This window comes from Lynx rufus, unplaced genomic scaffold (assembly GCF_022079265.1).
Source record: "Lynx rufus isolate CCGP_SWC_20201006 ecotype Redwood Valley unplaced genomic scaffold, mLynRuf1.p SCAF_10, whole genome shotgun sequence".
NCBI classification, from domain to species: Eukaryota; Metazoa; Chordata; class Mammalia; order Carnivora; family Felidae; genus Lynx; species Lynx rufus.
This window is the reverse complement of record NW_025814824.1, coordinates 59,547,180-59,562,917: the sequence shown is the minus strand read 5'-3', so window position 1 is coordinate 59,562,917 and position 15,738 is coordinate 59,547,180. Positions and strand designations below refer to the sequence as shown.

Below are 15,738 nucleotides of genomic sequence, written 5' to 3'. Positions count from 1 at the left end.
GACTTGCAGTGCGAGCTGGGCAATTGGGACAGCAGTTACACTGCTCAGTGCTTGTGGCCCAGGGCCTGTGGCAAGTTGCTCGGGCACTCTGGTTAACTGCCTGCTCAACTCTCCCAGCACCTGGTTAAACTTTTACTCCAAAAACCAGGACATGATTTTGCAAAAGGTCAGACAGCTCAGTTAAGTGTTTGCCAAGTTTCAGGTTGCTCAAACCTCAGATTCCCTCCCCTCCACCAACCTCACTTTGAAGTTGGAAAGCAAATTGATTAAATATACATTTTAGGAACCTTCCGATTTGCTTCTTAAACTAACAATTCTAAACTTTTTTTTTTTTTTTCTAATGGAAGGATTTTCAACTGTCAGCAGGTATAACTGGAACCATATGTCAGCAGAGACCAGGGGCTTTTCCTGGTTTTAGGATTTGTAAATTCTTATTGAAACGGAAGTAAGCAGGGCAGGCAGCTGGGGGCCCCTTGACAACCTGAGCTCAGATCTCGTTTTAATTAGAAAATACAGATAGTGTCTGCTGAACTGAAGGCCTCCCAGAGCTCCTGTCCCAGGGCGAACAAAGATTTGGTTTATATCCTGCAAGCCTTCCCTGTTTGCAAATTACAGAGCACTTCCGAAAGGAGCTGGAATGTTGATTTCCAGATTACGGAGACGGCAGCCCACTCCCTCCCCTGTCTTCCCCCTTCCTCAGCTAATCCCCCCAAAATAATTTGGTTTTCTTGGGGAAATATTTGCTCCCTTCCTGAAATAGATGGAGGATGTTCATGTTGAAAAGAGATGGTAAGGCTGTGTGGAATAGATGTCATCCACATCAGGCTCATGGTTTTCTCCATTTGGACTTCTAGTCGCTTGAACTCTGAGACACAAAACCCTACACCAGATCAGCCTCTGAGCTGTTCTATTTGACAGTGGTTCACGTGTATAATTTTCTCCCTAATGTATTCTGCAAATGGTAGAGTAGAAATATCAAGTGAAAGACATTGCCAGACCCAGCGCTCCCCCCCATCCCCATTTTCCCCCTGCCTGGTGTCATTTGAGCTCAGTGAGTCTCAAGAAAGGCCACGATTACAATGTCAGCATCTGGAAGTGTCCCCGCTGGGACTCTAAGCCTGTCCCACAGCCACAATGAAGCAGTGGCAGAGCAGTGGCAGTGGGGTCACACATACTCAGATTTCGGGCGCTCCCGCCCTGGGTCATTCCCTGATAAGCTTGACTGGGAGCAGTGACTGCTATGTGCCATGCCTCCCATCAGCTCCCCCCCGCCCCCACCGGCCGCATGCCAGTGACAGGGCTGCTGCACGCTGTCCCTCCGCGGGCATCACATTCCTGGCAGCTGAAGGTCACTTGCTCCCTCTGCCAGGGCTGCTGCCACAAGCTGCCATTTACCAGGCAGACAAAGGGGGATTTTCCCTTCCCCTGGGTTTATAGGCCCCTCAAATGCTTTACATTCCAGGAGCTGGGAGAGAGAAGAGGCTCCTGTGGTTTCTAATTAAACCCACAATTTAAATAACAATTCATGTAACCCCAAGGGTTGAGAGAAATGCTAACCTATCCCCTCTCCAGAGAGGCAGCTGGGTGGCCCTGGCTGGGAGGCTGAGTACTTGCCCTTTGCCAGATGTGACCAAAGGGGCAAAGAACTCCACGGAGGTCACAGCAACTTTGCTGTGGGGCTAGGGTGCTGTGACAGGGAGTGGGTTTCCCCACTAGTAAGTGTGCCCCTTTATGAAGCTTAGAAAGTCAGAAATGGGAGGAGAAACTGCCATGTTTACTCTTAGCCCAAGAATTTTTACTCTTCTCCGGGGAAAATGTGGAACTTTGTCTCCAAAGTGTTCACATCCCAGATTCTCACGTGCTCCTAGGACTCCCCTCCCTGCCCCCGCTGCCTACCCCGAGGTGACTCTGTATTCGGTGGAACTTGGCTGTTTTCTGAAATGCTGACAAGTGAGGAGGCCGAGAGAACAGCCCTGAGAGGCAGAGGATATGGCTGAGGGTCTTAGTCAAGCCCCTTCCCTCTCTGGACCTCAGTTTCCCCATCTGTTACAGAAGAGTCTTCCAGTTTATTGCTTCCGAGCCCCTTTCTGACCATGGCAGTCTATGGGTCCCTGAGCTGCTTTTGTATTTTCTTTGGGTCTGCCTGGGGCCACGGTCATGTTTGCAGTGTGTTGATCTCACCAAATTGTTGTCTGATTACCCAAGGCATGCTTGTGTTCCAGATTGGGGGAAGATGGAACGCTGAACATAATTATCTCTAGGCAGGCTCTTCTAGGCCTCAGCCAGCACCAGGAGCATGTCAGCATCTCTAGGCTTTGCTATCTCATTTCCAACTTTCCTCCATTTCCATTCCATTAAATTGAGCAACTCACATTCCCCAAAGACGCCCTCCAGGTCCTTGCCTTTGTGCTTCCCTACCCAGATGCCCTTCTGTTCTCATGGCTGTGCCCGGAACAGCCAGGCTGCCTGCTCAGAGGCCCCTCCCTTGTAAGGAGCACTGCCAGTGTGGGTCTCTTTGTTAGGGGTACGAGAATTGGAGCTCCCTAAGGGCAGGCACCAGCTCTTTCCTGTCTCCACCTCCCCCTCCTTGCTGGTATGAGACAGGCTCCATTTATGTTTGTTGGAACAAAGCCTGGTTGTGAACAGAAGTGAAGCAGAAAGCCAGAGGTGGATTCACACACTCCTGCCATCTTGCTCCCTGCAGGTGACCATTGCTGATGACTATTCTGATCCCTTCGATGCCAAGAATGATCTCAAGAACAAAGCAGGAAAGGGAGAGAGTGCTGGCTACATGGAGCCCTACGAGGCCCAGAGGATCATGACAGGTAAGCAGAGCTGCTGGCACAGGGACTCAGCAGGGAGGCAGAGGGGCCGCTCCTGGCAGGTGCCCAGCCAGCCTCAGCAGGGGAAGGTTTGCACTTGCACCACGGTGGTTGGAGGATAGTGCTGTGTTGAATCTTCACTACAGTTCACCAGTTCATGTCTCACCTACATCAGGAAGAACCTGGCAGGGCACACTGAAAGTCCAGAAAAAGTACAGGGCACCAAGTAACAGTTACCCAAGGTAAGAACTAAAAAAATACAAAAGGAATTTCTGCTGAAGAAAAATACAGCTTTTGAGATCGAAAACTTAGCCTGGAGCTTCCTAGCAGCCAGGGCAATCAAAGAATCATGCTGGGTCATCTTACTTTCAGTACCTAGTAGAAGAAGGGGGGGGGGGTGGTGTTCGATCGTTGAGGACAAAATTATCCCTGGCCCCATACCAGGAAATCTTTGGCATGTAGCTGGAAGCAGCATTAAGTCCTCTGGTCTACATGGCAGGTTTATAGAAAATACAGAGACTTTCCCCACTGTGGCTGTTTTCCTGTTGGCCCCAGATGACAAAACCTTGTCCAAATAGTCATGTGGGACCCAGAAGAAAGTGGCTATGTGTGCAGTACCCTGCTTAGGGCATCTTTAAGGAGTGAATGGTTATGAGGTGTCTGCCATCTCAGACTCTTGGCATGAGCAGGCAGTAGGGAGAAACCACACACGTGGGTCCTCCTGGCTCAGGAGGATGGTCCAGAGACAAAAGAATAGTCCTATGGATTGGCCCCCTGTGACCCCACACCGGGCAGGAACATGAACAGGGGTACCACATGAGACTAGAGTGCAGGAGCATGGCCAGAAGCAGGTTGGGAGCCGCTTTGACTTTTGAGGCCTAGTAAATTGGTGCCCTGTGTGTCTTGGGATTTGGGTTACAGATGCCACTTTCTAAAGTGGCACTCTTATGGTTTGCTCGGTGTTCATGTCTTTGGGTACATTCTCTTGATTCCTCTCAAATTAGAAGAAGAAAGGGAAAGGAAGCAACATTGAGCACTTAGTGTATGCTGCGCCCATGCCGAGTGTAGCTCATAGGGTTGAGGAGACCGCATGCAACAATTGCTGAAAAATACGGGTACAAATCCAGACCCTGCCTCTAAGACTCTGCCTCATGCTCTCCCGTTCCTGGGTACTGATTCTCTGGCCACCAGTGTGGCCTCCAGAACGCTTAGCCACTTTGCAAAAGGCTGAGGCAGGGAGTGATTAGACCAGACTTCTGTAGGGCCTCCTGCTCTCTCCTGATCTCTCCTGGGAGAGTGGCCTCTGTGGGCAGCAAGAGGCAGAGAGCTGGGGCTGGCACCTGGCGGAGGGGTAGCCTGCTCTCCTCCAGCGACTTAGGGAAACAGGTCTGCTGGTGGAATCTTGTTCACCTCAGGACTGTAGTGATACCCACTCCCGCTGCTACATGCCATCATCTCCACCGGGTTTGGTGAACTGTCAGCTCTGTGGGAGCACCGGGGGCATGTCAGCCCAGGGTTAAAGGAGTGGTGGTTACAGGAGTGACTTTGGGACCCTCTGCCACATTCAGATGTCAGGCAGCAAGGGATATTCAAGGCCACTTGAACCCAACAGCCTCATTTTATAGATGGGAAAACTGAGGCTACAGAGGGAGAGATACTTGCCTGAAGATACATAGTAAGTTGGTGGCAGAATGGCAAGTGTGGCCTGTGCTTGGCAGGGCAGTCTGTGGGGTGGAGTCCTGGAGGAAGTGTATGTTTGTGCTTGATGCTGGCGTATCCGGGACACAAGGAAATGGCGGGAGCCATCTGAGGCTGGAACCCCCGCCAAGCTCCAGGCTCTGTACTGGGCCCTTTGACATATATACTTTTAAGCCTCACCATGTCCCTGCAAAAGGAAGTAGTGTCTCACTTTACACATGAGGGAAACAGGACAAATCGCTTCCCTGGGGTCACACAGGTACAAGTGAGGGGCTCAGACCTGCATCTGCAGAACATGGGACTGGGGTGGAAGGGCACATCTGGGAATCCAGACATTGTGGACACGGCTGTCTTTGGAATGGAGCTGGTTCCTCCTTGGTGCATCCGTGGACCTCAGTGTCAAGTAGCTGCTTAGCTGGACAGAACTGTTCTGTGGGACTTTGGCTTTTTAATAAGACACACCCACGGCAGCCAGGTCCAAGGCAGGGCGGTTTGATTTAATTAGAGATCTGTTAAGATCTTATGCATTCTGTCTCCAAAGAGTCATCCTTGTGTTTGCTGCTCTGCACTCTCTTCCTAGCTTACAGGCTATGCCCAAATTTACCCACATTTTCGGTTTCTAAGGAAATAGGTGATTAAACAGGACGTTTTCTAGCTGTAACGACCTTACTGCAGCTCCCTTTGACTCAGAATTCTTTGTGTGTAACGTCATCGCTCTGACTGATGGCAGGGAGAGGGGGCTGGGGTGAGCCAGTGCTGTGTAAATGTTCTAGGAAGCAGCTCGTCAGGGGAGAGGGGGGCAGTGGATCATGGGGTGCATGCTATAACATTTACGTGTGCATGCAACTTCTAGGAACAGGGCAAGCGTCTTTGGTAGATAGGAATAACCCTGTTGGGAAGAGCATCCCCTCTCTGCCTGAGATGGCATACCTCTCTGTACTACTGCAGAAGGAACCCAGGTGGAATCAAGCAGATCTGAGATGGCCACTTGCCACCTGAATGACCTTGGGCCTCAGTTTCCCCGTGCAAAGCAGTAGTCTTAGAGCAGGCAGTTGGTCATACTTCTAGCTGTTTGGTTTGCAAACTGGCTGTTTGAGCTTTGGCAACACATTTTGTGCCTCTGTTTTTACCTATTTGTGGAGGTAGCTGCTAGGCTCTTGTACTTGTTTACAGCATTTGATGTGAATTCTTGTTGGATACTCACCATCACTTACTTACTTTCTTTCTTTCTTTCTTTCTTTCTTTCTTTAATGTTTACTTACTTATTTTTGAGAGAGAGAGAGAGAGAGCAAGCGCGCACAAGTTAGGGAGGGAGAGAGACAGAAAGACAGAATCTAAAGCAGGCTCTAGGCTCCAAGCTGTCAGCTCAGAGCCCAACACGGGGCTTAAACCCACAAACAGTGAGATCATGACCTGAGCCAAAGTCGGACACTTAATCTATTGAGCCATCCAGGCTCCCCTCACCATCACCCTTTAAAGTGTAGCTGCCCATTTTACTGATGCAGAAACTGAGGCACAGAGAGGTTAAGTAAGTAGCCAGATAGTGAGTTGTGAGGCTGACTGTTAAGGCCCTATTTCAGCCACTGTGCAGGACGTTTTGTCCAGGGCCTGTGCAGCCCTGGGGTGCTGCAGCTTGATTTTCAGAACCCCCCTCCTACCCCAGGTGGCTCACACAGCCTGTGATTAGCTGATGGGGTTTTGTTCTTGCCTCCTTGACTCCATGCAGCAGGTGGATGGGGGAGGCTTTGGGGAGGTGTGCTATTGTGAACAGAGAACTCAGCCCAGCCCCACAGGCTGTGGTTGCAAAAGAGGGTGAGGAGAAGTGCACCTGCTTCCTCAGGGGCTCCTCTCACCTCTTCCCTCTGTCTGCCTCAGTTTCCCTCTCCATAGATTCCCCTTTGTATCACCCACAGGAATTAGGTTTTGGTTCAAGATGGAGGTGAAGCTCTCCACAGAACCTCACAACCCAAATGCCCATGAATTGCCTGGGCTTTGCTCTCTGCCCCCATTGCCTCTCTCATCCCAAAAGCAGCTTCAGAGGTAGCCACTGAAAACCCAAGGGCTCTGTGGAACCCAGTGGGGAAGCTCGTGACCCAGTTCAAGCTTTCCTTTTTATAGGTAGAGAAACGGGCTCAAAAAAAGTCATAATCCTTTTGAGATGTTTTTGAACTTACCAATTAAATATGAAGCTGTCCTGTGAGGCAATGTGTTGCCCATCCCTAGAGGTATCCAGGCAGAGGCAAAACAGCCCACATTGAGAGATGACATAAAGATAGTCAAGTAACAGATGGGTGGTTGGCTCAAGCCACCCCTGAAGTCTGTGTCAACCGTGAGTTCCGAGATGTCATGATTCACTGTGCATTGCATCATCATTAGACACCTAAGACCAGGCCCGTGAAGTGAGTACCGGAGACCAGCTCTGAATAGGAAAGGATCTGGCAGCTTCCTTTGTCAGTGCCACCCTGGCTTGTGCTAACTATACAGCCCTAATTCCCCTTTTCATCTTGCACAACCCTTCTCTCAAGGTCAGATTCTGGCCTTGACCTTTTCCATGCCATCTGGGCCTCAGTTTCCTTCCTGCACCAATGTCTTTGGTGTCCCCAGGCCAACCCTCTGTCCAAAGCCCTACCTCACAGCCCATTCTTACCCTCTTCCCTGTGTCTTAACCCCAGGCTTGAGGGCCCCAGGCACATGGAGCCTGCTGGTTTGGTGAGAAGGGCGCTGGGCTCCCAGTCAGGCTGACTCAGGTGCCTGGTGGACCAAGATGCTTAGCCTCTTGATGGCCACAGTGTCCTCATTGTAAAATAGGGCACACAACACTGATGTGAGTCTCGGGTGGAAGAACATGCTGCTCTGCACATGTGTATGAGAGTATTGTTATTGGGGAGCAAAGGGCCTATTTGGGCCTTCACTTGGTATTACGTACTATTGAGTTCTCTGGCCATTCCCTGTCGGGGTCCCTGCCCACCTGGAGGTAGGTGGCCAAATCAGCAGGATAGTGGAGCAGGTGGTCCTCAGGCCCTCTGCAGTGCATTTGGTCAGCCGAACCTGGAGCCCTTGCCCTGCCCTGTTGTGTTGAGACTTGACCATGTAAACTAGGCACATACTGTCACTGCCTTTAGGAATATCTATGAAGAAGGGAGACAGGCATGGACCCGGGTGGTCAGTGGTGGGTGCGTGGAGATGAGTGGGTCAATCTCCAGGAGCTCAGAGGAGGGGTGAAGGCTTCCGGTTTGGGCAATCCAAGTGAGATGGGAGGGGAGAGGTGGTAGGAGGTGGTGATAAGAGCTGGGTCTGGCAACCCAGGCAGAGGGAAGGGCTTGAGCAAAGGCATGGAGGCAGGCATGGGATCTTTCTGCTGGAGAGGAGTGGCAGGAAATGAGGCTTTTGATAGGATAATGATAGGAAAAGTACGCGGGGCAGGAGCTTAGTATAAAGACTGATTGGGTCATGAAACTCTAGTTGACCTAAAGGTGCAGAATATTTCTCAACTGGGACCCTTTCTCCCCAGGCTTTCAGCCCAGAAGTTCTCAGAGGTACCCAAGGTAGTGGTGGTGATTGGGATGGATGGTGGCCGTTCACTTTTACAGAAAGGCTTCTGTGTGTGCCAGGCACTTCCCCAAGGACTTAACCATGATTAGCTCATTTATTTATTTTTTTTAATGTTTACTTATTTTTGAGAGAGAGAGAAAGAGGGAGTGCGCCAGGGAGGGCAGAGAGAGGGGGATACAGAGGATCCAAAGTGGCCTCTGTGCTGACAGCAGAGGACCCGATATGGGGCTCAAACTCACAAGCCATGAGATCATGACCTGAGCTGAAGTCGGATGTTTAACTGACGGAGCCACCCAGGTGCCCCATAACCATGATTAGCTCATTTAATCCTCACAAGGAGCCTGTAAGGTAGAGGTACTTCCAGCATCCCCGTTTTACAGACAAATCTACTGAGTCTCAGAAAGGTTAAATAAGCAGCAAAAGTAGTGCTCTTAGCTGCAGCTAAAGCACTTACATCTGTCCTGTACTCCCAAAGGGCCTACAGAAATAACTGGGAACTGTACCATTACTTAGGCCCCCTTTTTAGGTCTGATTCCCCCCACCCTAACATTCTTTAAAAAATTGTTCAAAGTATCATTTTGCAGGATGAATCACATAAACATTACTTGAAAGCATTTTCCCATAATTTTTATTATTATAAGCAATTACACATTAAAAAGTCTTTAGCATGTTTTTATTGTTAAATCAACTTTATAGCATAATAAGAGGAATTTAAAAGTAAACCGTTTCACACAGAACCCCGCTGCCTAGATGTGGCTGTTTTCCTTGCTCACAACTTGCCTTCTGCCCATTTTTCTCCTATATGCTAGTAGGTACCGTCAGATAAAGCCAGTCACAAACTTTTTTTTTAATTTTTTTTTAATGTTTTTATTTATTTTTGAGACAGAGAGAGACAGAGCATGAGCAGGGGAGGGACAGAGAGAGAGGGAGACACAGAATCTGAAACAGGCTCCAGGCTCTGAGCCGTCAGCACAGACCCCGACGCAGGGCTCAAACTCATGGACTGTGAGATCATGACCCGAGCTGAAGTTGGACGCTTAACCGACTGAGCCACCCAGGCACCCCAAGCCAGTCACAAATTTTAAAGGCAAGGGGGTGGGGGGAGGGACATCCTTTTGTATCTTCTCATCCTCTGGTACAGCGTCTTCTAGTGGCAGTGCGCTTTCTGAATGATGGTATGTACCAAGTTCAAGTGTCTGTGTTCCGGCTGTGGCATGTTTCAGGAGGAAGGAGGCAGACAATGTGAGTCTGGCTCTGCCCTGGTCTACTGTGTGACCTGAGGCAGGTTGCTTTTCCTCTCTGGGCCTTCATTCCTTCATCTGGGAAATCAGATTTTGCCTTCTTCCCTGGGCACCCTGAGGGCCTTTATAAATTCTTAGGTCCCCTGCTCCTGTGGTCACACTGGGCTTCTCCATCCTGGTCAGGACCGTACGTCCTTTCACCCCACCCCCATTACTTCCACATGGCACCAGCCCAGATCTTGCCTGACACCCTCCCAGGAGCGTGCATACTGCGCTCTCTGCTCTCAGGGCAGACAGAGCTGAGAGCTACAGGTCTTCACCTTGAAAGACCAGCAAACGCTTCTCCAAGTCTTGACTAGGTGTCCAGGAGGTCATTTCTGGCCACCCCACCTGAGATTTCCACCTTCCTCGTGTGTTTGACGCCATCTCTGCCCCCTGATTCCAGGCAGTGCTGTTCTCCTTCCCTGTTCTTCCAGTGGCTAAGAAAGTAAAGGGCCTTTCTGTCTGGGCCCCTGAGTCCAGGCCCTTCCCAGCTCTGCAGTTCCTGTGGACTCTGCTCCCAGAATGTCCACATATTGTGTCTTCCTCACCTCACCTGCTCTGCGCAGCTCTGCTCCACAAACCATCCCCACGACCCCTCACTTTCACTCCCCTCCCACCCACCTACCTCGCCCCCTGCAGGCCCTGTGCTTCACACCCTGCCCCCTCCCTGCTGCCCTCTCTCCATGCCGCTCCAGGCTTCAGCCAGCCCTGGTGGTCACAGCCCTCCCTGAGCTTGGGAGCTGTCAGGATAGAACTTTCCTTGAAGAGCAGTCCTTTTCACCCAGCATCCTCTTTCTGCTTGAGGCGCAGAGAGGAGCACGAGCTGGCCAAGGTCACACAGCAGCAGGCTGCGGAGTGGGTCTCCTGACTTCTAACCTAGGGCTCCTGGGCCTTGTTTTGAAACCTGCCCTTCCACCCTCTTGCCTGGCTTGTCATGGACTGTGCAGAGTTCCCTGGCTGGTCTGTCATTTACCAGAATGACCTACCTACTGGACGGGAAGGAGATAATCAAGTGTAAATAGATTTTGTATTAGTCACCCAGTGGCTTTCCTGTTGTTGAGAAACAGCCGGCTCACACACCCAGCCCAGTGGTGCTCACCTGAGGAGCTCTAGGCCCGGGAAGCAGTGAGCTGGGGGAGTAGAATGCTGAGCAGGACTGAGAGCAGAGAGTGGGGTAGCCTGGGTTTCCATGGTGACCACTGGGCCCACTCCAGCAGCCACTTTCCTATTCTCTCACTCCACCTGGCACCTATCCCTTTTGGCACTACCCACCCCCTCCATCCCCGACATCCTAATCCCCTCACCCCCCTACCCCCCTGCCCAAAGCTTGCCCACCTTTTCAGGAAAGTTGCAACAGGACCGGGACAGGCCTCAGAAAGCTGACATTTATTGGCAGCACACCTGCTGTGTGCCAGACATTTGTCCCTGGTGCCCCCCATCACAGGGGGGAGGTTGACAAGGATTGATATCTGTTGTATAAAACAGGCAGAGAAGAACGTCACTGGCAAGAGACAGAGGAACGGGTAGTACTGTCCCCTGAAGACCAGTATAGACCGCATGGAAAGGGTGGCATTGAGCAAGGCCACACTTAAGGTCTTGACTCAAAATGGCCTTTCCTGTAAGGCCTTCCCTGGCCACTTATCTTAAATTTCAACCCACTCTCAACACTTCCCACCCTGTTTCTCTGTTTTATTGTGTTCCTTAATACTGGTTACCATTTAGCATACTACATATTTCACTTATCCTTCATCTTGTGTTTATAGTCTGTCTACCACTAAGACGTGGGCTTAACTAGGGGAGAACTTTGTTCCCTGCTGGAACCTCAGGACTAAAGCAGTACCTGACACAAAGTTGGTGCTCAGTAAATAGTTGTTGAATGGATGAGCATGTTAATTAATTCTAGGGACCCAGGGCTGATGCACAGACATGCTGGGTCCCCCTCAGGATCCCAGAGACCTCCCATCCTCCTCTGAAGATTGCCATATCTGGAAAGTCTGAGTGTAACCAGACTGCTAAATGGGTGGGGAGTTGGGGAAGGAGCTGGTTTGACCTTTGGGTGGGAGTCAGGCCAGTGACCCTTGTGCCTTGCTCTGTCTCAGAGACCAGTTCTGTGTCCATGCTGGAGGACTGCATGGGAGTGTCTCATCGTGCCTCTTTTCCCTGCCTCCCTCTCTGGGCTGAGAGCTCCTTGAAAGAAAGGACTGGGTCTCACCCATCTTCATTTCTCTTCTGGGCCCAGTAAATATTCACCAATGCAATGACTGAGTGTAAGAATAAAAGTCTATATGGAGAATAAATGAAAGAAAAGGAAGCAAACAGTAAACAGTTACCTGCTGTAAACAGCCTTTCCCATTTTGCCAAGAACTGCTTGCCTAAAGTCACGGCGCCTTAGGGAAGAAAGTGTGATGCATTCAGTCACTGCATGGCTGTTTGTGAGTACCTGCTATGTGCTGCTGTGTACACGTTCTGTGTTCTGGGAGCTGTGCAGTGGACAGAACAAAGTCCCTGTTCTCATGAAGCTTATATACTTCAGCATCAAGGGGAAAGTGTTATTGAACTGTGATTCCTATAAACTCATTTCTGGGAGTGCTGGGACAGGAAGGTCTGTATCCAAGACACTGCTGCCTCCCCTGATCACAGCAGCTCTAGGTTACCAAGGCCTAGAAGTTAGAATCTTGCTCAAAGTCAAGAGCAGAGTGGAGACTTGTCCCCAGGGCCCTGGCCACCCTCAGGAGGCAGGATGGTCTGCATGCTGTCTTTGGGAGATGAGGGGCACAGCCTTGACCCAATGGCTGGCAGCTGTATTCCTCTCTTTTCCTAACATTGGTGCAGGCCAAGACTCTGGGGGTCGCCATGGAATTTTCTAGAGCAGTGAGTATCATCCTGTGCTGTGGCACCCAGCCTCATAGGTGTGAGGGCCCACAATGCTAATTGCAGTATCCTGCTGGACACTTGGCAGTGAGGGCCCAGACGCCCAGGAAATCAGCCCCTAAAGCCTTTTCTTTCCTGGCAGCTATGAAAGAAGTCAGCATTCTCCTAAAGGTAGAAATAAAGGAACAGGAACTGGAAATAGAGGAGCTCACCTCCCCACCTTTGCCCTTTGCCTTTCAGAATTCCAGAGACACATTAAAAGATCTGAAGGCACAGAAACTGTTGATAATGCCCATCCAGAAATAGACTAGGGAGACTTGTGTGGATCAGCAGCCTAGCTCCTGGCATCCTTCAGCCACCCTACAGCACCCTGTGCAGGGGGCAGACCTAGGAGGCTGTGGGGAAGCACTGCCTGTTCCTGAGCAGAGGTGTGAAGGTGTTAGGAAGTTGTTCAGGAAGTTATGCCTGCCTGGGTGAGTAGGATGGATTAGAGCCGAGAGAAGCCAGAAGCAGGGGGACTGGTTCTATGGCTGTGTGGCTACAACAGTCATCTAGGCCAAGGGGTGGGGTGAAAGAGCCTGTCAGCCATTGAGGTGCAGTGGATGAGAGAGAGGGAGGAGCTGGGATTCTGGTGAGTGATGAGAGTGTCAGTTACCCCAGAAGGGGAAGGACAGTTCTTGGGCAGAAGTCAGTGGGTTCAGATGTGGGCACTTTTGCATTCACATGTTCAAGAGGGTCCTGGAGTCAGGTCAGAGGGGAGCCCTGAAGTGCTCCCAGTGCCCTGGGGAGAGGAGCTGGTTTGCAAGGGCTGTCCAAGGAGACCACAGGCCACAGTTCCTGCCCCTTCAGAAGTCTGAAGAAGGAGATTCAGTGATTTGCCCCACACCCTATTATTTGACTAATTAATTAGTACTCTCCTCTAACTCGGGCTCAGGCTGGCTTTCTGGAAGCTTATAGGGATGACAGAGGGCTGTATTTAAGGGCGCCTTTTGTAGATTATGCCAGGAATCTCCCTAAGGCTCTAGGAGGGAGCAGTATGATTATTTCCATTTTGCAGGTCAGAAAGCTGAGTCATGGAGGCTGACTGGAACCGTGCCCCATTCTGGACCCCCCTCTCCCTGCAGGGCCTCTGCCTGGATGTATGAGGGAGGGGTGCTGAGCAACAACAGGTTTGCTGGGGGGTTTTTATGCAGTCCTTCCACCTCCGGGGTAACTTGGCAGGTGTCTGAGGTTCAGTTCCCGCCGTCACCTCCTCCCCCTCCTCCCCCTCCTCCCCCTCCTCTCCCTCCTCCTCTTTCTGCCTTTCAGCTCTCTCTCACCTGGCTTGGTCCAGGTGTTTTAATGTGGTACACTGCCTCAGGTCCTTTCCCCTAACAGGCAGCATGAGCATAAATAAGGAAAAGGCCGCTTCTGTCCCTTCCAGAGCACAGGCTTGTAATTATACCTGGCAGCCTAAAAAATGATGCACTGGGAGAAGGTCATCTCCCAGGGCCTGAGCTTCATTGTGGGTCCTCCCTGTTGTAGCTACCACGATCACTCTCTGCATAATCACGCTGATACAGCACTCAGTGCACTACATCGTAATTCATCTGCCAGCCTGGGGGCCCCCTGGAGGGTAACGACCACAGGGCTTAGAACTCTTCCCCCAGACTGTCGGCGCCCAGTGTTTGAGATATTGGCCCGGACCTTTCCAGCAAAGAATGTCCCCAGGTCAGAACTTGCTGGTTCTGGTAGAGTGTTGTGCAAATGATCGTAAACTCTTCCCTGAAGATTAAAGGCTATCTGGGACTTGAACTGGGTGTCATTGCCTCCCTAGCCAGCTTACCTCTCAGTCCTTGCCAGCAGGTCCACATGCTCCTCCCTTGGGTCCTGGGCTCACCTGTGCCTCTGTAGGCTCACACCTGTCACCAGGCCTTGAGTCCCTATGAGGGGACTGGCACATACACACATGTTCCTGAGCCCCAACCACTGAGCCCTCCGTGAAGCCACCTTATCTAGCATCCCATTACCAGATTGGGGGTCCTTTCCAGTCGGCGTGATCCTTGTTGCCCTCCTGTGGCCCCCATGTCACCACCTTCCCCTCCTTCTCCACCCCCCCGCACCCCCCCCACCCCCCCGCCCTGCCCCAGCTGAGTGTCTGATCCCTACTCGTCTTCAGCTGTCACACTTTTCTTCAGACTAGCATCTTGCCTGTGAAAGCTGGGACAACTTCTGACCTGACCCCACATGACCTTTCCAGCCAACAGTCCTGGCACATAGTGGGAGTGGGAGAGAGTTTCTCCTGTTGATTTCTTCCTTGCTTGGCTCCATCTTGGTATCTTTGCTCACATTCTGCCCTTCCCTTCTAAAACCCACCTGGCCTGCCAGCTTTGGATAACCTTCCCTTGAAGCCCTTCTGCATGCTTCTGCCCTCACAGCCCTGCTTCTTGCCCCCACAGATGCAACCAGAACTGGACCGGTTAGCATTCAGTCATGAACCTGGCCTCGAGAGCACCCATCCTCAGCCTTCCCAAGGCCCAGGCAAGGCCGTTGCTGGGATTGTTTCCATTTCACTGACGAGAAAGCAGGATTAGAGGCCTGAGCAACTGTTCTGGTCACAAGGGAGGATTTCTGGCATCCTGGGAGCTGTGTTCAAAAAGCCAGGTCAGGTGGGGTAGGGGTAGGATCCCTGGCTGAGGGAACTCCATGGGTCTGAGCATGGTGGAGACAGGGACAGGCAGCTGTGGGGTCAGACAGGCTGGCTCCATGGGGGCCAGATCCTGCCCTCCTGAGTAACAAAGAGCAGAAGCCTAAAGTGGGACAGGGGCCATAGAAGCAATAACTTTACAACCTAGCTGAACTGAAAAATAGTCAAGGTAGCTTTGCCCAGCATCTGTTGAGCCCCTGCTGTGCCAGGAGGCAGAGCCCACCTGGGCCTTGCCCCTAGGAGGGTCATTCTCATAGAAGAAGGTGGCCATGTGATGTGTAGTGGTAGTCAGTTTTTGAGGTAAGTCAGGTGTGGGCATAGGAGCCTGTACCTGGGAGCTGCGGGGGCGGGCATTGTCTGCCCTGCTTGGGTCAGGGGATGTGGGTCAGAAGAGAACTTCACCTGGACACTGGGCTGGCGAGGATGGTAGGAACAGAGGCAGCGAGGGGTGTGGCCCAGCCCCATGTTCTAAAGGTAGACCTGGAAGGAAGAGCTACTGGACCGGCCTCAACAGGACCCCAGGGGGCCCCTGTGTTGTACCAAGGAGACCTTATCATTGAGAAAATCTCCCACCCGGGACAGGTGCTTATGAGGCTGTTGGCTCGCCCACCTCTGCCCCATCCCCAGCTCTACCCAGGCTGCCATGGAAAGGAGCCTTGTCAAATTGAGCCTCAAAGGAAACCAGGCAATGTTTCCATTATTTTCATAATTTACACCCAGAGATTAGGAGGAAAGGTTTGTTATTAATGTACTCAGCCTGGTTATCTCCTAGACTTGAAACCAATTTTTTTATGTGGACCAAGATTTGCTGTAAATTCCCGAGGCT

General features: G+C 51.4%; 1 protein-coding gene across 1 annotated transcript in view; it reads left to right on the top strand.

Moving 5' to 3' along the window:
• SHB (SH2 domain containing adaptor protein B) overlaps window positions 1-15,738 on the top strand; it is a 135,078-nt gene that overhangs the window by 47,088 nt on the left and 72,252 nt on the right. The window contains exon 2 of the mRNA XM_047098953.1: window positions 2,705-2,825. Within this exon, the coding sequence (XP_046954909.1) occupies window positions 2,705-2,825 (121 nt within the window). The remainder of the gene's footprint in view (window positions 1-2,704; window positions 2,826-15,738) is intronic.